The sequence below is a fragment of the Malaclemys terrapin genome, chromosome 1 (assembly GCF_027887155.1).
Source record: "Malaclemys terrapin pileata isolate rMalTer1 chromosome 1, rMalTer1.hap1, whole genome shotgun sequence".
Lineage (NCBI taxonomy): Eukaryota > Metazoa > Chordata > Testudines > Emydidae > Malaclemys > Malaclemys terrapin.
The window spans coordinates 219,487,242-219,512,453 of NC_071505.1; the positions used below are offsets into that span (position 1 = coordinate 219,487,242).

General features: G+C 41.8%; 1 protein-coding gene across 3 annotated transcripts in view; it reads right to left on the reverse strand.

The window, feature by feature from the left end:
* The window catches only part of PRPS2 (phosphoribosyl pyrophosphate synthetase 2), a 41,161-nt gene that overhangs the window by 12,861 nt on the left and 3,088 nt on the right, over positions 1-25,212 (reverse strand). Inside the window, exons 2-4 of one of the 3 annotated variants that reach the window (XM_054007753.1) lie at positions 8,493-8,676; positions 3,763-3,861; positions 1,497-1,621 (exon numbers count right to left, since the gene is read on the reverse strand). In XM_054007753.1, the coding sequence (XP_053863728.1) occupies positions 1,497-1,621; positions 3,763-3,861; positions 8,493-8,676 (408 nt within the window). Of the gene's footprint in view, positions 1-1,074; positions 1,188-1,496; positions 1,622-3,762; positions 3,862-8,492; positions 8,677-25,212 lie in introns of those variants that run through there. The other 2 variants (XM_054007761.1, XM_054007771.1) reach the window with 2 other exon arrangements.

Below are 25,212 nucleotides of genomic sequence, written 5' to 3' on the forward strand. Positions count from 1 at the left end.
TGACAAACATGAGGCTTTGGTCAAATCAACTTTATGGCAGTCCTTCACCCGCGGGACCTTCCTGCCCAGCCCCTGAGCTCCCGGCCAGGGAGCCTAGTCCCCAGTCCCTCCACCGCTGTCCCCCCTCCTCCCACAGCCACGTCGGCCGCCGCTCCCACTGGGCAGCGTGGGGAGTGCAGCTGGCTCTGGCCGGGTGTCGGAGCTGCGAGTTCCTACTGCTGGTAAGAGGGCAGAGAGCGGGAGGGGGTTGGGTAAGGGAGCAGCAGGTCCTGGGGGGCAGTCAGGGAGGAGGGGACAGTTGGATGGGGTAGAGGTTCTGGGGGGGCAGTCAGGGGATGGAGAACAGGGAGGGTTGGGAGTGGGAGTCCCGGGGGGCCTGTTAGGGGGTGGGGATGTGGATAGGGGTCAGGAGGGCAGTCAGGGGGGTTAGATAAGGGGGCGGGGATGTGGATGGGGTCAGGGAGTTGGATGGGTTAGGGGTTCTGAGAGGGGGAATTAGGAGGTGGGAAGTGGGAGGGGGCGGATAGGGTGCAGGGGCCAGGCTGTTTGGGGAGGCATAGCCTTCCCTACCCAGCCCTCCATACAGTTGCGCAACCCTGATGTGGCCAAAAAGTTTGCCCGCCCCTGGACTAGATGACCTAACTGTTCTCCCCCTCCCTGCCACAATCTCCAAGTTTCCAGCTGATGGGCAGGGATTTCTTATCAGCAGGATGACCAACAATCTCTGCTTGAGAAGTGTTCCATCTATATGGCGTACTTTGTCACTTCACAGATAGCATGATTCAGAATTCTGACATCGATTTGTATTTGACCAGAACCAAACAAAAGATGATCTGCTGAATGAGTAATAATGGATGCCATGATTGAAGTAATATGCCATTAATCTAACACCTCCACATTTCCTCCCTGCTCCCCTAGCTTGTTTAATATTTCCACCAGATTATTTTTGTGATTACACATCACTAAACTTGAGTCAATAGATTGTCAACCAGGAATGCAACAACTTTTTTTAAAAATTATTATTATTATTATTATTATTATTATTAAAGAAACATGACTCAAGTATGCTCTTACCTAAACTCCAGCAGGTACAGTGAGAGTAGGCCACATGCTTGAATAGAGAAGGGAAATGTATGTAGCTCCAGAGAGAAGCAGGAAGAGGTGCAGTAACTGTGCTAAAGGAGCATGCAGCAGGAAAAGCCTCTTTCCTCCTGTACAGGGACTCAGCTAATGAGGCCATATTCAGGGAGAGAGAAAATATTTTCTTTAGAATACGGAAAATTCCTACATATAACCAAGAAAGAACTACATTGGAAGGACTATTGTTTCATTACAATGGAACTGGAGCCATCAGCATTTACAGCTACTGCCTCATACTATTTTCAGCAATAAAACAAATAAGTCAACCAAGAAGTATGAGCAAACCATTCCTTTCTGTGAAACAGACTGTGTAGTAATAGTTGAACTCTATGGACAATTTGCAGTTTGCACACTACCTTTTTGCTCCACCTGCATCAGGTGAGACTATGATACAGTTTCTCCATTCCAAAATATTCTCTTTAATCCATTGCAACACTGCAGGTTCTGCATACAAGTTGTCCACTGGAATATCAAAGAAACCCTGAGTACAATCAGAAAAACAGTTCTTAACATACATTAGCTTTCCACTACTCTTTGTTTAGAATAAAATCATTAGAAAAAAAATAAAAAACAATCACTTGGTCAACTTAAACATGTAGGGTAAGCTTTTCAAAACAGGAGTACTTGTGGCACCTTAGAGACTAAAATTTATTTGAGCATAAGCTTTCGTGGACTACAGCCCACTTCTTCGGACGCATAAAATGGAACATATATTGAGGAGATTATATTTATATACACATATATATATATATATATACACACACACACACATATACACACACACACACATAGAGCATGAAAAGGTGGGAGATGTCTTACCAACTCTGAGAGGCCAATTACGTAAGAGAAAAAAACTTTGGAAGTGATAATCAAGATAGCCCAGTACAGACAGTTTGATAAGAAGTGTGAGAATACTTACATGGGGAGATAGATTCAATGTTTGTAATGGCTCAGCCACTCCCAGTCTCTATTCAAGCCTAAATTGATTGTATCTAGTTTGCATATCAATTCAATCTCAGCAGTTTCTTGGAGTCTGTTTTTGAAGCTTTTCTGTTGCAAAATTGCCACCCTCAGGTCTGTCATTGAGCGACCAGACAGGTTAAAGTGTTCTCCTCCTGGTTTTTGAATGTTATGATTCCTGATGTCAGATTTGTGTCCATTAATTCTTTTGCGTAGAGACAGTCCGGTTTGACCAATGTACAAGGCAGAGGGGCATTGCTGGCACATGATGGCATCTCTCACATGGTACCATTCCAGTGCCAGCAATGCCCCTCTGCCCCGTACCTTGGCCAAACCGGACAGTCCTTCCGCAAAAGAATTAGCGGACACAAATCTGACATCAGGAATCATAACATTCAAAAACCAGGAGGAGAAAACCAACAAGTGCCACAAGTACTCCTGTTCTTTTTGCAGACACAGGCTAACACGGCTGCTACTCAAACTTTTCAAAACAGTGTTCTACACTGGCCTAATTCTGCTCTCACTGAAGTCAATAGTAAAATTCCCACTTACTTCATGTGCGTATAGTTAGGCCAACACAAGCACTTTTAAAATCCCACTCATTAGCAATAAAGGGAAGGGAAAGCATCACTAATGACTTTACACTGTAAAACCAGAGGGTAATTTTTGTGAGGGAGAAAGAAGTTATAAGCACATGGCTGAGTAAACTCATTCTCATGAAAAGCTGTATCTATAAAGGAACTTAAGCTAAAAGTAATATCTATTATAAATTAATTTCTTATTCTTTTAATATTAAAATAATAACTGCTAGAAATGAACACTGGTATTTCAAGACTGGGAAGTTAGCATCAGCAGAATAATGAACAAGTATTTTTTTTCCTTATAATTCTTGTACAAGATTGCAATGAAATAGTTTCCCACTTCTGAAAAACAGGTTAGATTACAAGTAAAAAGGACTTTGGTCCACACTTTAAAAACTATTGTGACTGGTAGTTCTGGTTAAATAGAACCTCAAGACTGGAAAAAGCAGGTATTTGCTAGTAAGAAATAAGACAGCTTTATAGTGTTGTGTGTAGGGACACTGAACAGTGACTACCTTGCATGTCTGGTTCTACCCTACAGCTATCAAGCAATCAACTCTTCACTTTCATTAACACATAATTGACAAAATAGAAGTGAAGAAAGCTTCATATCTTACTGTTACATTCAATTAACACTCATCAATTAGTATACAAGATTAGAAACCCCCATTATATTAGCAAAATACTTTAGTTGCACTAAATACTTATGAAATACTATAAATAGAAGCCTGCCTGTGTACTGTATGTGCTGGGGGTTCCAGTACACTTTGAAGTTTTACCCAATTCTATCAAACCCCTCAGATTTAGAAATATGAATGATATTAATATTAGCAAGTCAGCTACTTAGGTAAGGCCTGGTCTCTGTCCAGAAGCAAGGTTTGTTTCTCTTAAATTTTGTGTTAAAATTGTGTATATTTAAATAATCTTTGGGACAGTTTCCCTTCTCCCTGGAGCATCAGAATAGCCTCTCTCACACAGCTGTGAGAAAAGCAGAAAAAGGAATCCTCTGGCAAGGAGTTAACCTATCACATTAACTCAATAGGGAAACTCCTAGCTGCAGTCAACAAGAGCTTGTAATTACCTGTATCTGAGAAGCATGCAAATCCATGGTGATGATGTGGTCAGCCCCAGCAACTGATAGCATATTGGCAACAAGTTTTGCAGAGATTGGAGCACGACTCTGAGGAACAAGCCATGTTTTACAAAATTGTAAAAAGATATAGTCAAATTAAATTTAAGAGACATTATTAGATACACATTTAGAGATTTCACTTTACATGTTCTGTAATATCCCAACCTGATATTGTTTCTTAATCTCAGATAGAACAAAACAAAAATATCAACATACTGATGCTATGGAAAGTCAATAAAGTAGATAAATGGAATCAAGAAATGGGACAAATAACAAAATGGGTACAGAAACAATGAAAATGTGGGTTTTTTTCTATTTGAAGAATTCCTCACATCCAAGAAATGTATCTGAGTTGGCCATGAGACCCAGATAGATGATATTACTTCTGAATGTTGTTTAAATTAATTAGTTTGCTCATTCTACTTATTTCCTGGTAAATCAGGGAAAGGGAAGGGGATGGGGGGAAAAGAACTGTAAATCAGCAAGGAAAGGCAGAGAACACATTCATTGTTTTAACCTGAAGAGAAAGATCTACTTCTTGCTCACTGCTTATTTCAAATTTCAATGCCTCTTAAGTCATTGTTGGCTTTTCTTCCAATATTACCACTAGCAATGCTAATTTTATTTTAAGCCGTTACAATATTTAATACATTTGCCATTACTTAACTTCCTAATTTCTTCCTTACATAATCAAAATATTTCAAATTTAAAAAGTTTTTACATGCATTACTATTGGCAAAATTATTTAGAAACTATTTTTTTTAATGTTAAGCATGGCATTTAATAATTTCTGAAACATTGCACTGGCATTAGGAAGCACTCAAGATGGTACAGTCTTAAATCAAACCTAAATACACTCTTTAGTTACATGATCACAATACTTAACATTTATTTATTTATTTTACTAATTTAATTTATATAGAAGAATTATATCCTACTTAGGGGTGATATTAAAAAGGGAAAATTCATCTCCCCCCTCCCCCCAAAAATTTAGCCACAACTTCCCACCCTCTAAACTTTGTCTACCTCGATAGCAAGTAGAGGAAAAGGAGACAAAACGGTAAGTATTCCCAACTGTTTTAATTACAAAGTTGATTAAAATTTCAAAAATTTAACCCAGCTCTGATTATTTTCTCTTTTATATACTAGTACCACTGTCATACAGGTTTGTTTTTTTAGTGACATTGCACTAAATTCTGAGGACTGGTAAACACCTGCAACACCAATACCTTGTGGGATTTGATTCTTAGACTATGTATACAACTTCTCTCCTACGTAAGAAGAGTGTAGGCATCCAGGGGGAGGAAGGGGGGAGAAGTGGTAGTTGCCAGAGGGGAGGTGGAGTGGAAGGGACAGGATGCTATAGAGCAGGCCTGCACAACATGTGGCCCGGGGGCCGCATGCGGCCCGCGTGGGATCACTGTGCGGCCCGCGGAGGTTGAGTAGGTGGGCTCACTGTGCGGCCCACGGGGGGGTGAGTAGGCAAGCGGTGGGTGAGGCAGGGGTGGCTGAGTAAGTGAGAGGGTGGGCAGTGGCGGGGGGGCAGGTAAGCCAGTGGCAGGGGGGGCTGAGGAGGCGAGTGGGCGGGCAGTGGCGGGGGGTGAGTAGGCAAGCTGGGGGAGGGGGACTGAGGAGGCGAGCGGCGAATTGGTGGCTGACCTGTTCTACTGATCTGGTCTGGCTCCCATCCCCTCCCCCAGGGCCGGCTCCAGGCACCAGCAAAATAAGCAGTTTCCTAAACTGGGAGGCCAGACGTGTTACACAGGAAGGGGTGGAGTTGGGGCGGGGCCGGGGGCCTAGGGACACGGAAAAAAAGGGAGGGGCGGCCAAAACTTTTTTTGCTTGGGGCAGCAAAAATACTAGAGCCGGCCCTGCCCTCTCCAAGGGTTACAGCTGTCTGGAGGTTCCTGCCTTCCTCATTCACACCTCATTCATTCAACAGGGCAATTGATTACAAAGTGGGGGAAGATCTTATTCTACTTCTAGCAAAAAGACATTTTTCTTTTATCTTAATTATACTACCTTAGGGGCCCGCTATAACAAATTATCGAGGTTCAATACTGTTGTTTCAGTGGGGCGGCGCTGGGGAAGGAGGATTTGTTTCCGCGGGGCAGGTGGCCTCGGAGGGCGGTCTTTTGGCAGCACGGGGGAGGTTGTTTCCGTGGGGCAGGTGTTGTTTTTCAGGGGGACTGGGTGGCGCTGGGGGGGCTTGGCGGCGCTCGGGGGGGGGGTTCGGCCCTCAGTTGTTTTCTTTGGAATAATATGGCCCTTGCCGCTTTACGAGTTGTGCAGGCCTGCTATAGAGGTTCCTTCAGGTTCTCAGCACTGGTATCAAACCTACTTCCTGGTGGAAGATGTGCTGTATGTATGACTGTGACGTTATTGACAATCTGGGACCACATAGAACATGGTTGCAACCAAAGTCCTGTAGTGGCACCAAATCTTGTATAAAGGGGGGTCAAATGATGTGTCTAAGACAAGGTTATGGTTTGTTGGTTATGATTATGCGGTCTATATGTGTGCATCAATTTTGTAGTTGAAGTTATGAATATTGGCTCTATACTGTCAGTATTTCAAACTTATGCTATGCTTCTGGGTGACATCCCAGACAAGTTGGTGTTAGCTCTGCCTAGCCTGCTTGATGGCCCATTAAGGACCATCAGCAATACAATTGACCCATGGAGAGAAGGCAGATACGCCTTGTAACTCAGCAAAGTATGCAGGGACTGCCCCATGTGACTCCAGACTCCATTTTGCTGTAATTTTCCACAGTAAGGACAAAGAGGTGTTCTTACATCTGGAAAAGACTATAAAAGGCTGATGCCTCATCTCCACCTTGTCTTCAGTCCTGCTTCTTACCTCTGGAGGACTTTGCTACAAATGGAAGCTCTACACAAAAGACTGAATGACCCATCCCAGCTGTGGATGTACTCCAGAGACTTGATTTGAACCTGAAATTTATTCTAGCACTGCTACAAGCCTGAACCAAGAACTTTGCCATTTCTGTATGTAATTGATTCCATTTAACCAATTCTAACTCATCTATATCTTTTCCCTTTTATGAATAAACCTTTATATTTTAAATTCTAAAGGATTGGCAACAGCGTGATTTGTGGGCAAGATCTGATTTGTATATTGACCTGGGTCTGGGGCTTGATCCTTTGGGATCAAGAGAACCTTTTTTCTTTTACTGGGGTATTGGTTTTCATAACCATTTGTCCCCAAAAGAGTGGCACTGGTGGTGATACTGGGAAACTGGAGTGTCTAAGGGAATTGCTTGTGTGACTTGTGGTTAGCCAGTGGGGTGAGACAATAGTCCTCTTTGTCTGGCTGGTTTGGTTTGCCTTAGAGGTGGAAAAACCCCAGCCTTGGGCTGTAACTGCCCAGTTTTAAGCAATTGGTCCTGAATCAGCACTCTCAGTTGGGTCCTGCCAGAACCAGCATAGTTACAATGACTCAGGAGATAAAACTGTCTTTTTCTATTTGGCATTGGTGAGGTCTCAGCTGGAATACTGTGCACGGTTCTGGGTGCTGACTTTAGTAAAGATGTGGACAAACTGGAGAGAGAATCCACAGGAGAGCAAAATAACAGATTTAGAAACCTTGACCGATGAGGAAAGGTTAAAAACTGGGCATTTTTAGTCTGGAGAAAAGAAGACTGAGGGGGGACCTGATCACAGTCTTCAAACAAGTGGAGGGCTTTTATACAGAGGTCGGTGATCAATTGTTCGCCATGCCCAGTGAAGGTAGGACAAGTAGTAATGAGCTTAATTTGCAACAAGGAAGATTTAAGTTCGATATTAGGGAGCACAGATCCAAAACATCCAAGTACATGTTTAACTTGAAAATATCAGTTTTCTATTAACAAATTATTTTACAGGATTAATACCATGTCCTACACAAAATAAATAACTAAATATATAGCAGCATGACTGAAGAGTTTCCCAGTCAGTTTCATTAACCTAGCATAACCAATGACTGTTCCTTCCCCTTCAAGGAAATGTTAATGGAATGTTTTACTATTAGATTATACAGAAAAAGGGGTAGCTATCTAACCAAGGCTCCCATTCCCACCTCCACCAGCTGCCTGAAGAATAGTTAGAGCACTTCAGTTTTCCCACTCTAGTGGTTGTTCTTCACTTCTATTAACTTCTTCTCTTTTCCTACATCTCTATCACCTCTATTTCATGTTTAATAAAATATAGCATTTTTAAGTATTTATTTATTTATTTAATGTAACAACTGAATTAGTTTAGAAAGGGTGTACCCTTCTCTTTTAATGTACAGAAGTGTTGAATTACAGACAGACACTCTCCAAAACAATATAGCCCTCAAAACTGAAGTTAACTTATTGTAGGAGTTTTTCAAAACAGAAGACTGAAAACACACACAAAACCTGCACTTGTGAATAGACTGCTAGCTGAAATTGTCTATCAAAATATAAATAAGAATAATTGAATGGCTTGTCTTATTCATTTTGGTTACCAACAGTCCTTTAAGGATTATATAATAATTTTTGAGAAAGGCAAATACTGGCAATGTAAACAAGTCTGGTCAGTCTCCTAGAAGCATTTACAAAAGCGTATGGATTATCTTAAAAAATTTTGATCGGGACAAATGGGAAAGAAATTAGAGTGTAGTTTCATATTGGCTTTGTAATTCAAACACACCTCACCTACCTTGTCTTTCTTATCTTGCCTGGCATATGGAAAACATGGAATTACTGCAGTCACTCTGGATGATGATGCAATCTTGCAAGCATTGATCATTATTAGAAGTTCCATCAAGTTATCATTGATTTCTCCACAGCCACTCTGGATGATATACACATCTTCCCCTCTCACACTTTCACCAATCTCTACACTGAAAAAGAGTAAGGTTAGGCCAATGGATTATTTAAAGAACTTAAACAGAAGAAATAATTATAGGATCAAACAATAATTCTGAGTTCATGGAACGGATTTTTAAAAAGAAAGATCTACTGAGAGCTATTAGTAGTTAACAGTCCAATATGTGTAGAGTATATGATTGTTCATTTAGCACACACAGTACATTTTACTTTGTATATTGCAAAAAAAATCTGAACTTTGCTATTTTACTCTAAATGCACCACTTGAAAGGTTTATACCAAGCTGCATAAAATAATTACTGTTGATAAAGAACAGAAGCCACTCATTTAGTCTAACACTGAGGCTATGGCTACACTAGAGAGTTTATAGTGGCATAGCTGCACCAATGTAGCTGCACCACTATAAGCTCTCAAGTGTAGCCGCTCTAAGATAACAGGATAGAGCTTTACCATGGACTTAATTTAACCCCAATGAGCAGCAGTAGCTATGCCAGCGGGAGAAATTCTTTATCTGACATAGCACTGTTCACACTGGCACTTAGGGGTACGAATAAGCCAGCTCCCTGAGCGACAGAAGTTACACCAACCTAAGTGACGTAAGTTATGCCGACATAAGTGGTAGTGTAGACATTGAAAAGAAAATCTTAACTTGTTTTACATGGTTTCCTTGCCATCTCCAAAGGAGGCTTGGAGCATTAAAAGATCATGCCCATTAAAACATCTATCAACAAGATAGATTAGCATTATTTCATCACTCCACTCTGTTATTTGTTTCTTCAGCTAGAGAAAATATTTGCCTCTAGGCAGCTTTAAAAAAAGAACAATGAATTTTTTCCTCCACACTAAAAAACACTATTCAAATCAAGAAACTAATACTATTCTCAAATGCACGTGAAAAGCAGTTTTTACTTCAGCTCATAATTCAAAATGCTTAAAAACAGCCTGCCTTTTTTTTTTTTTAAACTGGGTTTGCTTCCTTTGTTTCTCTACACTGGAACGCAAGAGATTCCCTTTATTTTACTCTCCCTTCTTCCCCAGATTTACAACGTTCAGTTTTGCCTCAAAATTAATGCTGCATGCTTCCCAAGAAACTGCAGCATGCAATGTACTGACATCCCCTACCACAGAATGTAAAGCTAAAGCGGATTTAAAATGGCAAAGCGAATTTTTAAAAAATGCAATAGGCCGAGCATGGAGTACTACAATACTTTTGCTCCCTACAGGCCTAAAGGGCAAGAAATCAAACTCTTGAACCAAACCGAGACCTTCTGCATGGTACCAATCACAGACATTAAACTAACTTAACACAGTGTTAGTGTAGTCATGTCAATCCCAGGATACGAGAGAAAAGGTGGGTAAGGTAATATTTTTTATTGGATCAACTTCTGTTGGTGAGAGAAAGAGAAGCTGTAGAGCTTACACAGAGCTCTTCCTCAGTGTCACTCTGAGCAGATTTCCTAAACCTGAAGAGGAGCTCTGTGTAAGCTCGAAAGCTTGTCTCTCTCATTTACAGAAGTTGATCCAATTTAAAAAATATATATATTGCCCCAACACCTGGTCTCTTTCTCTTCCTTAAGCATACACAACATGCTCTAATAAATTTGTTAGTCTCTAAGGTGCCACAAGTACTCCTGTTCTTCTTTTTGCGGATACAGACTAACACGGCTGTTACTCTGAAACATACTATTCTTGTCTTAGAAAAAGTACTTCCTGCATGATAATACTATCAGCTATTTAAATCCATATCTAACCCAATGAGCCAGTCAGATTTATAAAGCTTCAAATGTCCTAGCCACATTGCCACAATGCAATCAGCAAGAACTGAAGCCCTGCTCAGAAGAGACTAGAGGGAGCAGGCATGGTTTCATGAGAGCCCCATAGCTTGGGAACTCACCCTAGTCCTAGTTCACCACCTTTCAGGCTGGCCCATTTGTTTTCTGTAGCTGCAAGGAACAAGGGTGACTCTGGTGGGAGACCATAAAAATCATAACTATATTTTCAGATGCATTATAATTATGAGGATTGCCGAAGGTTACACCTCACTATATCATAATTACAAATCTTAGTCTATAACAAACCTGTACCTGGGTCCCAACTACAGTACACTACTGGATGCTGAACATGCATGCACAACTGGAAAACAATGACGACTAACTTCTGTTGGACGTCTGGATGCTTTCATTTGCTGGATGGAGTAGAGCAGTGGCCCTCAACCTTTCTAGACTACTGAACCCCTTTCTGGACTGATTTGTCTTGCCTACCCCAAGTTTCCACCTCACTTAACTTCTTGATTACAAAAATCAGAAATAAAAGTACAAAACTGTCACAGTAAACTACGCCACTACCTCAGAAAGAACGCTGTCCTCAGGAGCCAAAAAATCTTACCGCGTTATAGGTGAAACCGCGTTACATCGAACTTGCTTTGGCCTCAAGCATTTCCGTTATTAATAGTCAGCAAATCATTTTTGTTAGAACTAACATGGTGTATGCAGTAAATAAATCTGTTCTACAATGGTTAAATTGTATCTCCTTTCTTTAATTACAACAATTATTTTATAAGTTTACTTAAAAGATACAGTATATTAACAACACAGATACTAAACACTGCTAAATGCAACCATGTTGGCTAGGTTTCATCAGACATCAATTGTTTGGTCTGTGTGTAATGCTTAGGAAAATGCAAAATTCACATAAAATATCAGAAAACTCTTTAATTAAACATCCTTACAAACTGTTGTAAAAAAGGATTTTGGTATTTTAGCAAATAGGAGCATGGGCCACTTTGTCACTTAGCCAACTATGTTATACGTAGATTGTTATGCAATATGAACTATTAAATACACTAGTCTGAAAACTTTTTTGGGGGTACAAGATGCTCTCTTATTCAAGATGCACCCCTTAACATTTTTTTAATTTAAAAAAACCTTGTTATACTTTGTTGCTTCATGCTTCTGCTCCACTTAGGAAGGAAGTGCTCCACTTAGGAAGGAAAAATCAATTTCACACATACAGAATGGGAAAAGACTGTACGGCAGAAAGGGATCTAGGGGTTATAGTGGACCACAAGCTAAATATGAGTCAACAATGTGATGCTGTTGCAAAAAAAGCAAACATGATTCTGGGATGTATTAACAGGTGTGTTGTGAGCAAAACACGAGAAGTCATTCTTCCGCTCTACTCTGCTCTGGTTAGGCCTCAGCTGGAGTATTGTGTCCAGTTCTGGGCGCCGCATTTTAAAAAAGATGTGGAGAAACTGGAAAGGGTCCAAAGAAGAGCAACAAGAATGATTAAAGGTCTTGAGAACATGACCTATGAAGGAAGGCTGAAAGAATTGGGTTTGTTTAGTTTGGAAAAGAGAAGACTGAGAGGGGACATGATAGCAGTTTTCAGGTATCTAAAAGGGTGTCATAAGGAGGAGGGAGAGAACTTGTTCACCTTAGCCTCTAAGGATAGAACCAGAAACAATGGGTTTAAACTGCAGCAAGGGAGGTCTAGGTTGGACATTAGGAAAAAGTTCCTAACTGTCAGGGTGGTTAAACACTGGAACAAATTGCCTAGGGAGGTTGTGGAATCTCCGTCTCTGGAGATATTTAAGAGTAGGTTAGATAAATGTCTATCAGGGATGGTCTAGACAGTATTTGGTCCTGCCATGCGGGCAGGGGACTGGACTCGATGACCTCTCGAGGTCCCTTCCAGTCCTATAATCTATGAATCTATGAATCTTTCTTCTTCGCCAGGTCAATTATGGATTTTAACTGCAGTATTTGCAGTCTATCCACATCCTGGCTTTCTAGCCACTTAAGACCAATCTCTAACCCTACAACCGCATCAGCAGCTTTGGGCGATGGCTCCGAGGGTTCTTCGTCACTATCCTCAGGGTTAGACACATTTTCTGAGGCACCAGGTGGTTGAGGGGCAACATTATGAATTATACCTACATCTGTAAGTCGTTCATAGGTTGGACACATAGCATCCACCTCCATCCACTCTTGAACATCAGCTATCCCACTTTGAGCCATAAGTTCCCTGTAGACTCGTTCTGCCTCCATGGCCTCTTCTTCCATAAAACCTTCAAAGTTGTTCTCATCTTAGTCTTCTTCCTCATCTTGGTTGTCGTCGCTTTCAGTGACAACAGCACTTTTGAGACCACGATTCCAACATTTCTCTATCGTTGACGGAGTGATTCCTAGCCAGGCTGTCTCTCCTAAGTTAAATACATCCAGCAAATTCAATGCCTTGATTACATCCATTATGCTACTATTGTCCTCAACAATTTTCTTTACTAAGGCTTTACGATAGTTCATTTTAAATGTGGCTATAATGCCTTGATCTTGGCTGTATTTTGGACATCGTATTCTTAGGGAGGTAGCTCACCTTTATCTTCCCATCTTTGCTGGTTAAGGTCTCAACTGGGGGGTGGGCGGGACAGTTGTCAAGTAGGAGCAATGTCTTTGGCTCCAGGTTTTGTCTGCATAGGTGGCTCCGGACAGCTGGTACAAAATATTTCTTAAACCATTCCTCGAAAATATCTGATGTCATCCAGGCATTTTTTGAATGGCAATAAATGAATGAAAGCGAATCCATGTTCTTGTGGTGGAAAGCCCTAGGTGACCTGGATTTGCCTATGCACAGAGGTTTAAGTTTACGTGAACCAGTTTTATTCACGCAGAAAAGCATTGTCACTCTCTCTTTTATCACCTTAAAACCTTCGGCCTTTTGTTCTTCGGTCCTAGAAGCAAGTGTTCTATCCGGCAGCATACAGTAACATAAGCCAGTTTCACCAGCGTTATAGATTTGCTCCGGAGCATAGCCACCCTCAATGAGGATCTCTTGTAATTTTAGCGGGTATCCGGCGCAAGCTTTTATATCTGCGGAACGCGTCTCTCCTGAAATTGTGACTTGCCGAATGCCATGACTTTTTAAAAACTATTAAGCCATCCACTGCTAGCTTAAATTTGTTACCTTGATGTGCAGAAGCGGCCTTGCCTGAGCGTCTAAAATTAAGATCCTTCTTCAATTTCTCCGTTTGTTTCCTTATAATGTCACCGGAAATTGGCATGCCTTCGGAGTGTTATTGGGTAAACCACGTAAATACTGCTCTATCTAGTTGGTTATCCAGGGCAATTCTTAGGCGCTTCCTTTCCAGGCCTTCACTTTCACCCAATTCAACTATCACTGACCGTAATTTTTCCACAGCTTTGATCCACCCTCTTAATGTTGATTCCCCCACTCCTAGTTCTTTTGAGATCTTCGCTTGGCTCATTCCTGATTTCAGTCTGTCCAAAGCTTCCAGTTTTTCTTTGGCTGTCCATGCCTTTCGTTTCCATGGCTGTGAACTGCTTGCCATCACGTCAATGGTATTTTAATACTGTATTAATGCAAACAATTTTTTAAAATTGTTTAGAAAACGTCAGCGCAGAGTTACAATGTTTCCAAAATACAACTAGTGAGACAACTTAAGCTTAGTCTATACTGCACGCAATTTAGAAATGAGATTAAAATAGGCAGGAGAGATGAGAACACCTAATGCAGGGGTTGGGAAATTTTTTGACCTGAGGGCCACATCGGGGTTCAAAATTGTATGGAAAGCTAGGTAGGATCCCCAGGATCCATTGACTTTCAAGAAAAAAAGATTGAGAAGCAGAGATATGTACAATACTACTTCCTCTGATTTCCATCAAGAGCAACTGAAATGTCTCAGGGGAGCACTGACTGACACTGAAAATAAAACCGATCAGCTTTGTGGGAGAGACTCCTTCTCTCTGCTAAGGCTAGCCAGAAATGCGGTCTCCTGGGTCTCATCCTATCAGCTGGGTGGGAACTATTTACTTACATGAAGTGCTTTGACTGCCCAGGGGCTGCTAGCACTGCTGCTGGCTGCAGGGGAGGGGGAGGGGGGATTTCTAACTCACACAGGCTCCCAGCTGCTCAGCCTGAGGGGGCATTTGTGAAACTCATTTAAAGACTCCCTCTGTGTGCGAAGGGGTAGGGCGGACAGAGCAATCCAGACAGCTCTCCCGCTCCCAGCCTCGGAGCAGCAGCAGCCCACACAATGGGGAATTTACATTTCCCACAGCCCAGAGCAGAGGGGGAGAGAGGAACTGCTGATCCAAGAGCTCCTCAGGGACAACCATATCAACTTCTTGCTCAGGAAGGAGTAAAAGCCTGCTCTGCCCTGGAAACGGACCATTTTTACCTGCTGTGGGAGGCGGCTTAGAAACTGCAGCCACACTGCTCATCTGTTGGCTCCCTGCCAAAACAGCTGATGGGCGGCTGCACACCACAGTTGATTGGTTAGAAATTATCCTGGTGGGTGCCAGACACACTGACGCGCTGATCCGCTGGAGCACGCAGCCTCGCTCCCCAGAGCGCTGCTTTACCGCACTCTATGCAAACCCATGTTATATCGGGTCGCTTTATATCAGGGTAGAGGTGTATCACTGAAAAATTGCTTACTTTATCATAAGAAATCAATTGGCATATAAATATTGCACTTGTATTTCAGTGCATAGTATATAGAGCACTATAAACAAGTAACTGTATGAAATTTTAGTTTGTACTGACTTCGCTAGTGCTTTTTATGTAGTCTGTTGTAAAACTAGGCAAATATCCAGATGAGTTGATGTTCCTGTGGAAGACCTGCGTATCCCCAGGGGTACGCGTACCCCTGGTTGAGAACCACTGGAGTAGAGGATCCAGAAGCTGTAGTGAATGGCTTCATGTAGATAAGTGTGCAGTGATCACCATGCTGACAGATGAAGACATCATTTGCAAAGTGTTGAGGATGTCAAATGCCCAGGAAAATGAAATTAAGGAGGCAGACGAATCAGCACCCCCTGGCCCATTTGCGTCTGAGGCAGTACAAGGGTTAGAGACTGCTATTGCATGGATGGAAATACAGGATGTTGAGGCAGTAAACATCTTACAACTCTGTCAAATGCTGATGTTGGCTCATGGAGCTTCCATGCAACCAGCATGGCAAAGCAAAATTGATGAAATATTCTTTTAGAACTGAGACTTAATGTTTAGAATTTTTATTTTTTTTAATTGAACCAAAACTGAAAATGTGGTGATGCGCTTCTGAATGTTCCATTTCAATTTGGGATTTGTGGTTTTTTGTATTGTGTTCTTCAATAAACTAACAGTACAGGATGCATGTCACAAGTAGTTATTTTATTAATTAATTTAGCCAACACCTTTATCCAAAGTGATTTCATTAACTTACTCCAGCAGTTTATTGTTCTCATTTTGATTGTCCTTTCACTGTAATGACCCCCTGGCTATAATGGACGAAAAGCTTGACTCTCAACAGGTTTATTATAGTGAGGGTGTACTCAGCGGTGGCTCCAGGCACCAGCACTCCCAGCGCCTGCCTGGGGCGGCAAGCCGCGGGGGAGGCGCCCTGCCGGTCGCCGTGAGGGCGGCAGTCAGGCTGCCTTCAGTGGTGAGCCTGCGGGAGGTCCGCTGGTCCCGCGGTTTCAGCGGCAGGTACGCCGAAGCCACGGGACCGGCGGACCTCCCGCAGGCGCGCCGCCGAATCCGCGGGAATAGGGACCTCCGTCAGGCAAGCCGCCAAAGGCAGCCTGCCTGCAGTGCTTGGGGCGGCAAAAAAGCTAGAGCCGCCCCTGGGTGTACTGTAGTTATTTTTTAAAAATGTGTCACGAAGCACCTACAGCAAGGATCGGTACACCTTGTATTGCATGTATACACATCTGAACAAACATTACAAACAGAATGGACTGTGCTCACTTAATGAGTACCTATTCAATATTTTGTTTTCTCCTCACTGTTCAGTGTGTAGCCCCATTCTGCACACTAAAAGAAGCAAGGGCTCTGGGGAAAAAATAGCAAGTGATCATGTAATTAAAGATTGAAGCATAATGCATATGCTTTTCAGGTCAGAAACAGGAATGTACAGGGAACCTTAATTCTGGAATTTTCTAACTTGTGTATGCTTGACTCTGCAAACTTAATGTTCTTTTAACATCGCTGTTTGGTGTGCAATTTCCTAAGTTTTTAAAGGAGGCAAAATGGTAAAACGGGAATCCCATCAGGGGGCATCATACTGATGTCCAGATTGGACAGCAGTAGGATTACAACATTCAGATCTACTACAGGTCTCTGTCACTTGAGCTAATAGACTAACTGATAGCAATGGTAGGTTGTCATCGTCTATGCGGACCAGCATTAGAGGCAGATGAGCCAGTGGGTTTCAATGATATTTGGTGACAGCCGAGGAACAGTGTGATTGCAGAATCTTGGGTTCCATTCTAAGCTCTTCGGCCTGTTCTCCCCTGCCCCCCACCCAAGCTTGACTAGTTCCACCCATCCCCTCCATCTGTCCCTGTGTCTTGTCTCTTCTCCTCCATTGGCTCCTAATCCCAGTCCCATTCTCCTTGCCTACCCAATTCCACTCTCCACACCTCAGGTTTCCCAACCCAGTCCCAGACTCCCCCATACCCCAGGATCTTCTCCCCACTCTCCAGTCCCAGTCTCACCAGACTCTTTGTCCTAATCTACTCCTTTCCCTCCCCTCTGGTCCAGCTTTTGTCCCCTTTACATTTGATTGACTGCTTCTTCCTCCATGCTACCTGGACACCAGCAGGTGGGAGGGGTCATTGACAATACAGGAGACAGACGCTTTCTGCTGCCAATTCCAGTCCCCAGTCCCAACCCAGAGCACCCATTACAGGGAAGGTCTGGCTTCACTCCTGTAGCCCTGAGGAAAAAGGTTCATGCAATTTCACTCTGCAGGCATGGCACATGAACTCTGGTCAACACTAATAGCTATGAGAAGCTTGAGCACACTCTGTGAGGATGGAATCTCTGGAGATTAGCTGTTAAGCTCCACCAAGTCTCTACTGATCATATGCAAACTGAGAATTTTCAAAGGCTTATAACTCGGCCAAATATTTGGGAGAATTTTCATAGGGATGGGTAAGGCACATCCCTGAGAGAGGCCACCCTTCTGCAAATTTCAAGTCCCTGCTCCAAAGCATGGGGGGCACTAGAACTGTTCAAAGGAAAGGTTGCCAGAATTTTATAATAGACAAAACAATTTTTTCCTAGCCTCATTCTCAAAACCGTTTTGAATGAAATTCCCCCCCACACACAAAAATTCACCCAAAGGCAGACACCCAACGTATAAAATTTCAGCCCAAATGGTTGAAGTCTGACAAAGTTATAAGCAACTGAAGACAGCGCCTTATAATGGGAAGTGTCAAGCAACCTTAATGATAGGTGGTGCTACCGGCCCCACCTATAATAAAAATTAATTTCATGTTAGCACATGGGAGCAATCAGTTTAGGCAGGGACAACAGTGACACACTTGCATCAAGTATTCGAATATCCAAGCGCAATTAAAATCAAACAAACATTATTTGTGCTGACCCTACTAATCTAGCTCTAAAGTGGACTTCTCTCAATCTCTCAGTAAAATTAAAATAAAATAAAAATGTATGAACAACTTCCAGCCATGGCCACCTAAAGTGAGCTCATAAGTGCTAAATAAGGATATTTCCCCCCAAGAACACAGTAAATGATGAATAAAGAAATCATCACAGCTTTGACTCGGTGCTCTTGTTGAAAAGAGCTTAAACAAAGTAAACACATGTTGCCCTAGCATGTGAGAACTTTGGGATAGGTCTGAAGGAGATTAGGAAAATGGTTCATAATATCACCATGTGCAAGAGCCCTGTAACATTTCTTCTGAACAAAATCTTTAAAGTTAAAAACTTATTTTTATGCCCACCAGGAGAACTATTACACAAGGGAAAGAGAAGGAATACGTGAAATGTAAAAAGGAGATACTGTACTGCCAAAGCTGAGAAATATCCTCAGAATGACAGAGAGAAGGCTTAGTGGAAGAAAGAAAAGATTGTAGCAAGTACAACAAGTAATCAATAATTTGTAAATAGTTATGTAGTTGGGGAAAGTTTGTTAAATGAAGTGTATTCATTTTTACTACATATAGAAAACAGTTTGTTATAACATTTTAACTTTCTTTGTAGCCATTACTAAAAATACTTCATTAAGATAGAACTCACATGAGACCAATAATGTAGTATATGCTTTCTGTATGTATATACCTTTGGGAGAAGTATATTCTAGTCAAAAGAGCAGCGGTTCTCAAACTGTGGGTCAGGACTTCAAAGTGAGTCATGACCCTGTTTTAATGGGGTCACCAGGACTGGCTTAGATTTGCTGGGGCCCAGGGCTGAAGCCTGAGCCCCTCAATGCAGGGCCAAAGCCCGAGGGCTTCAGCCCTAGGCAGTGGGACTCAGATTACAGGCCCTCTGCCTGAGGCTGAAGCTCTTGGGCTTTGGCCCAGCATGCCTGGGGAGCGGACGGGCTCAGGCTTCAGTCCCCCCTACTGGGGTCACGTAGTAATTTTGTTGTCAGAAGGGGGTCATGATGCAATGAAGTTTGAGAACCCCTGGATTAGAGTATAGCACTGGGAGCCACTTTGCCTGCGTTCTCTTTCTCAATATACCAATGACTGTTGCTTATCAATGTACTTGAGCTAGCCACAACCTTTAAGCCTACTGACCCTCTTGGAAAATGAGAGTAATGTTCCCTTCACTCACAGCGTACAGAGGTTTGAGGCCACGTTTTTCACCTCTAATACACAACTATTTTGTAGGCACAAGTCTGAGCTGTTAGGTCATGTGTTTGCAAATCTCTGCAGCAATGTGCACACAAAGATTTTAGGCTGAAATTAATGTTTTCATAGCATTTAGTGATCATCTAATTCAGAGGTGGCCAAACTCTGGCTCACGAGCCACATGCGGCTCTTTTACCATTAAAGTGTAGCTCGTGGAGCCCCCCCACTAACCCCCATTCTCCACCTACCAGGCTGGGTGGAAGGGGAGCTCGGGACCTCTGCTTTGCAGCGGAGTGGTGCAAGAGGGGCTTCTGCCCAGTGGGGAGGGAAGGGTCTTGGGGATTCTACCCTGCAGGGCACACATGCCAGGGCTCAGGGCTTCAGCAAGAGTGGAGCTCAAGCCACAAACCCCTGCAGGTGTGCCCCAGCTCTCGAACTTCGTAGACTGCCATATGTCTCTCGGAGGGCCAGTAAGTTTGGCCACCCCTGCTCTAATTAGAGGTACCACAGAAGTGAAAAAGTATGTTTGCCTACAAGAAGGTTTTCTCACAACTAGCTGAAGATAGTCATGCAACATGTTAGTACCCTCAATGTTTACCTTCTCAAAGTTCAGTATTGAAGAAGTGAGGCAGCAAAAACTAATCAGATTGGATATGCAGCTCATTCCTTAGCCACTATTCAGCAATTTAATAAAGGATAAATTAGTCAGAATTTTCCTTGAGAGACGTATGATCTTCTGTCAGTTGTTTGTCTAATTCTCAGCGTCTTCAGTTTACACCCAAGTGCATACAAAGTTACTAGAAAGATTCAATAAAACCATCTACTGTGAAGACAAATGAGAAGTACAACAGCACAAATAGGAGAGCAAGAATGAAATCAGTAGCCACTTTTTTTCTTAAAATACTAAGCTAACAAGTCAGAATTTGTAACGGATACCCTAGATATACTTGGGTTTGAAAGTATTAGATGTTTAGTTGTTAAAACATCAGCAAATGTCTACTTCACTGTACACACACACAAGCCAACAAAAACATATTTCCATCAACCAAAATTTATAGACAAGAAAAGAAAAATACTGCTTGAAAAGCAGAGTTTAGGGATTTCACCTTGTGTATTTTGACATGTGATGCTGACAGTTTAACAGTTATAAAGCTTTAACTTTTTGAATCAATGTTTGACATTAAATTGTGTGATCCCCTCCCCATAACATCCCACAACTGTTAAAGCAAAAAAAAAATAAAAATAGAAAAAATTCTTAAAAATAGATATCCAATCAAAATAATAAAAATAATAGTTGAATTCTGAAAAGCCTAGATATATTATTGGAATAAAGTGACTTTAGTAGATGTATCGGGACCTAATTACTAATTAATCCATTTTGGATTGTTTATGTTTACACAACGTAATTTAGTGAGGATATAGAGAAGGGGCAAGATCCATTCCTTTGCACTAACATTACAACTATGTTTTGCATAGTTTAATCAAATTCAACTATTTGGTAACACTCTGTTTACCTCAACTTCTTACATAGAGATTCTGTTGACTCTCACTGAGTAATTTTACCTTAGTGATATCTTTCATGGTAGGTTTTTTTTAACCACACTAACCAGCCAAAGTGCTAGATGCAGCTTTATGCTACACCTATTTGCTTAGAATTTATAGCACTTGTGGCACTTTAGATTATTACTCCTGGTCAAATTCTGCACCAAAAAATTAAAAATTCTGCGTACTTTGTCAAAAGAATGCAATATAATCACACCAGATTCAATTATTTTGGTAATTTATTTAATCTACAATACAGAAAAAAGTCACAGTAACTATTCAGCATTTCCTAAACACATGAAAGTTAAGTTACAAGTACTTGGTAATCAATAGCCTGCATTCCAGTGAAAATCCTGTATTTTCATCTAAATTATAGTACAGAAAACTAAGCTTTCAAGTTTTTCTCACTTAGTAATTTCCTCCTGTCAGAATGAAAAACTTCTCTCTGCATCTGCAAAGTTTGAGACAGCATTTACACAATTCAAGGCCAGTTTGGCAATATTTAGAATTCTCTCTTTCACTGAAAGCCAAAACACTTGGAGGTCTACAAAAATAGGTTGACTTTGAATAGCTTCAGGCACAATCTTTTTTCTGTAGTTTTAGCTCTTATTCAGGTACCTCAGGAAAAAGAAAAGCCAACCAGGTATTGCTTGAAAATACTCAGTGTTCTGGAAGGATAAACATGATGAGGATCAAATAATTTACAAGCCTTCAGAAAATTCAGACCCAGTTGTCCAAATGACAAATATTTCTCAAGCTTTTCAGAAGCTTCATGGAATGCCTCTTTAAAAAGAGATCTAGACAGGCAAGTCTTTCAATAGGAGATAAGTTTTCGGCCTTCCTAAATTTGAAGAACTTGGAGGTGCTTTCTGAAAGAAGCTCTAGATAAGAACTAAAAATATATCTGCAATTCTTCCTGAAGGTCAAATGCTTTAATAGTGCAAGGCTTCCTGCTCTCAAATGCCAGATTCAAGCTGAGAACAACATTGCAGGATGTGCAAAATAATTTGTCCCCATCCGCATGCAGTTTTGTAGGGAATTCTCGAGCACGAGAAGCTAATATAGCCATTTTTGATGCACGACGTGACAGCTGTTCACATTGTGCAAAAGACCAAATATCCCTTTTTGTAACTTCATCCGGACCTGGCTGGCTACTTTGAGAAGTGCTTGGTTCGGTCTGTCCTGACATTTTATTGACTACTTGACAAATATTTTATTTGCCCCGCAAAAGTCTTTTTTTTAAATGGGTAAGTAAAATAGAACCTGAGCTGTAATCTAACACCATTGTCCCACTGTGGCACAGGACAAAGGCGAGAAAGCAGAGATCTTACTAGCTGAGGACTCCCTTACTATCATTTACAATAATGCTCCTTTAAAGGAGCCTTAAAATTTTTACATGTGTTTTATGCTCCTGGAGGAACTGACTAAGAATGGGAACAATTCACTAATAATAGAAACATTAACAACTATGTAGGCAGGCTGCTACATTTTCTGCTATGAGGGGACAAAGCCTGCATCACGCTTACCTCCAAACAACCTGAAGCCCTATCCCTCCACACCCAGCACACCACATGAGCCAGCAAGAGGGACGTCTGACGTCTCCCCCGCGCTGATTTACATCTCCGCCAGCTGCTCCAAGTGCTTAAATAGATGCACCCGGGCTGCTGGGGAAGCTGTATGTGTGCCCCACAGATTCCTTTGCTTCCCCATTTTTCTGTGGGGAAGCAAAGAAATTGTGGGGGACATGAATTCTGTGTGCATGCGTGGCACAGAATTTCCCTAGGACTAGAGTATGCAGTTTTCTACAACTACTTGTAACAAGTAGGCACAAGAACAAATTTTCAGTGTTGTCCTAGACCACAATACTGCAAAGACTTGTGCCATGTTTAACTTCACTCACAGCAAACTTCACCATAACGTCAATGGGACTACAAGTTAAGGCTCGTGGACCATCCTTACACACATCTCTTGTATTAGTTGAAGGGCTCAAGCATGCAATTACTCAAGGAAACTCAAAATCAGGGAGATATCTGAAATACTCTGATACATTGTATGTTCCAAGCAGCATTAGCATTGATGAGGAATTTTAATCAAAATGTTAAAATGTAGAAGAAACCTGTGGTGGAACAGGAAAAAAAAGGGAGAGATGCAAATATTTGAAGACAGATTAAAGTACAGGCCTTACAGGTCCAATCATAGGATCCACCTTAAGTTACATACTTAAAAAGGTTTTTAATTAAAAACAAAACTAAGGTAACATTTTCAGAAGTGTTTAGGTTCTATTTCAAGAGTGACTTAGACAATTTGGAGTCTAAATCCCCAATGAGACTCAGGTGCCTAGTTCACTTTTGAAAATAGCACAGAGTCCAAAGTCATTTAAGGCAACTAGGTGCTTTACTCCCATTTAAATTAATGGGAGTTAGACACCTTAGGTGCTTTTGAAAAAAAAATCTCACAAGGCACCTAATACCTTTAAAATCTTGCCTTTTGTACTCTTCTGAGAATCTTATTCATTTTACAAATGATAATATTTTGATATACCCATGAGAAGCACAATAGATTATTTTAGTTCAAGTTTACAGATGAGTAATTTCAGGCACAAATGTTCAGACATTTGGTGCAGATGCAGAAATAGAACCTTTTGACTTGTGCTCCAATCCAGTGTTTCCCAAAGTATGGGGCATGCCTTCATGGGAAATTAGTTGGCTTGGGGGAGGGAAAAGCAGAGAACTCATCTGTTCTTCACTTTTGTTTTTAAATAAATAAAGTCGCTACCCATTAAGACTGCAAAGAAAGCCTTCAAAAATGGGGTGCTCATATTTCACTACAGACTTCTTTTCTATATGCAAGGCTTCTGTTCCATCACCACTCCAAGTAGTCTTACTTATTTACAGGCCCAAATTAAGGCAATCCAGGATTTTAGGCACATTTTGACACAGGACCTTCCTGTGGCCTAGCCCCACACTTAGTGGCAGGGTTGCCCTCCTCCAGCTTTCATGATTGTACATGGTTCCAAATGAGCTGTGTGGTTGACCAGTCCCTAGTTCGTGGTTCTACTGTACTATAAAGTGGGTGCACAACTGGTTGAAAGACCATACTCGAAGAGTAGTTATCAATGGTCCACTGTCAAACGGGGAGGATGTATCAAGTGGGGTCCCACAGGGGTCAGCCCTGAGTCCAGTACTATTCAATATTTTCATTACTGACTTGGATACGGGAGTGGAGAATATATTTATAAAATCTGTGAATGACACTAAAATAGGTGGGGTTGCAAGCACTTCTAAGGATGGGTTTAGAATTCAAAGTGACCTTCACAAATTGGAGAATTAGTCTGAAATCAACAAAATAAAAAATTCAAAAGAGACAAGTGTCAAGTATTACCCTTAAGGAGAAAAAAAAAAAATCAAATGCACAAATATAAATTCAGGAATAACTGGCTAGGCCAATGATCCCCAAACTTTTTTGTCCACCTCCCTCCCCCTTTCCTGGTCCAGGAGCAAGAGCCACAAAGTGGGAGCGGGGACAGAGCTGGGAGCTGTGGCCAAGAGCAGAGCCACAGCTAGGGTAAGGGCTGGGAGCCGGTGGCTGAGACCGGGGCCAGACCTGGGGCTGGGGCTGGAGAGGAGCTGGGGGCAGAGCAGGTCTCAGTAGCAGTTCCTCCTTGCCCCCCACGGAGGCTGGCCCAGGCCTCGCCGCACCAAACATTCCTCCATGCTCCCCCCAGGACAGCATGCTCCACAGTTTGGGGACCACTGGGCTAGGCAGATGTACTGCTAAAAGGGTCTAGGGGTTATAGTGGATCACAAAGTAAATACAAGTTAACAATGTGATGCAATTGGAGGGAAAAAAAAGACAGCTATTCTGGGGTGTATTAACAGAAGTGATCTATGTAAGAGGTGAGAGATAACTGTTCCACTCTAGTTGGCACTGGTGAGGCCACAGCTGGAGTACTATGTCCAATTGCAGGCGCCACACTTTAGGAAAGATGTATACAAATTGGAGAGCAACAAGATGTATACAGAAGGAGAGCAACAAAAATGATTAAAGGCTTAGAAAACCCGATCTATGACAAAAGGTTAAAAACCTGGCCATTTTTAGTCTTGAGAAAAGAAGACTGAGGGGGAATCTGATCACAGTCTTCAAATACATTAAGGGCTGTTGTACGAAGGATGCTTATCAATTGTTCTCCATGCCCACTGAAGGTAGGACAAAAAGAAACATGCTTAATCTACCGCAAGGAAGATTTAGGTTAGGTATATAAGGGAAAAAATAAATAAAAATAAACCCACTTAATGATATATGTAGTTAAGCTCTAGAATAGGCTTCCAAGGGAGGTTGTGGAATCCTCATCATTGAAGGTTTTAAGACTCGATTGGACAAGTATCGGTCAGGCATTCTCTAGGT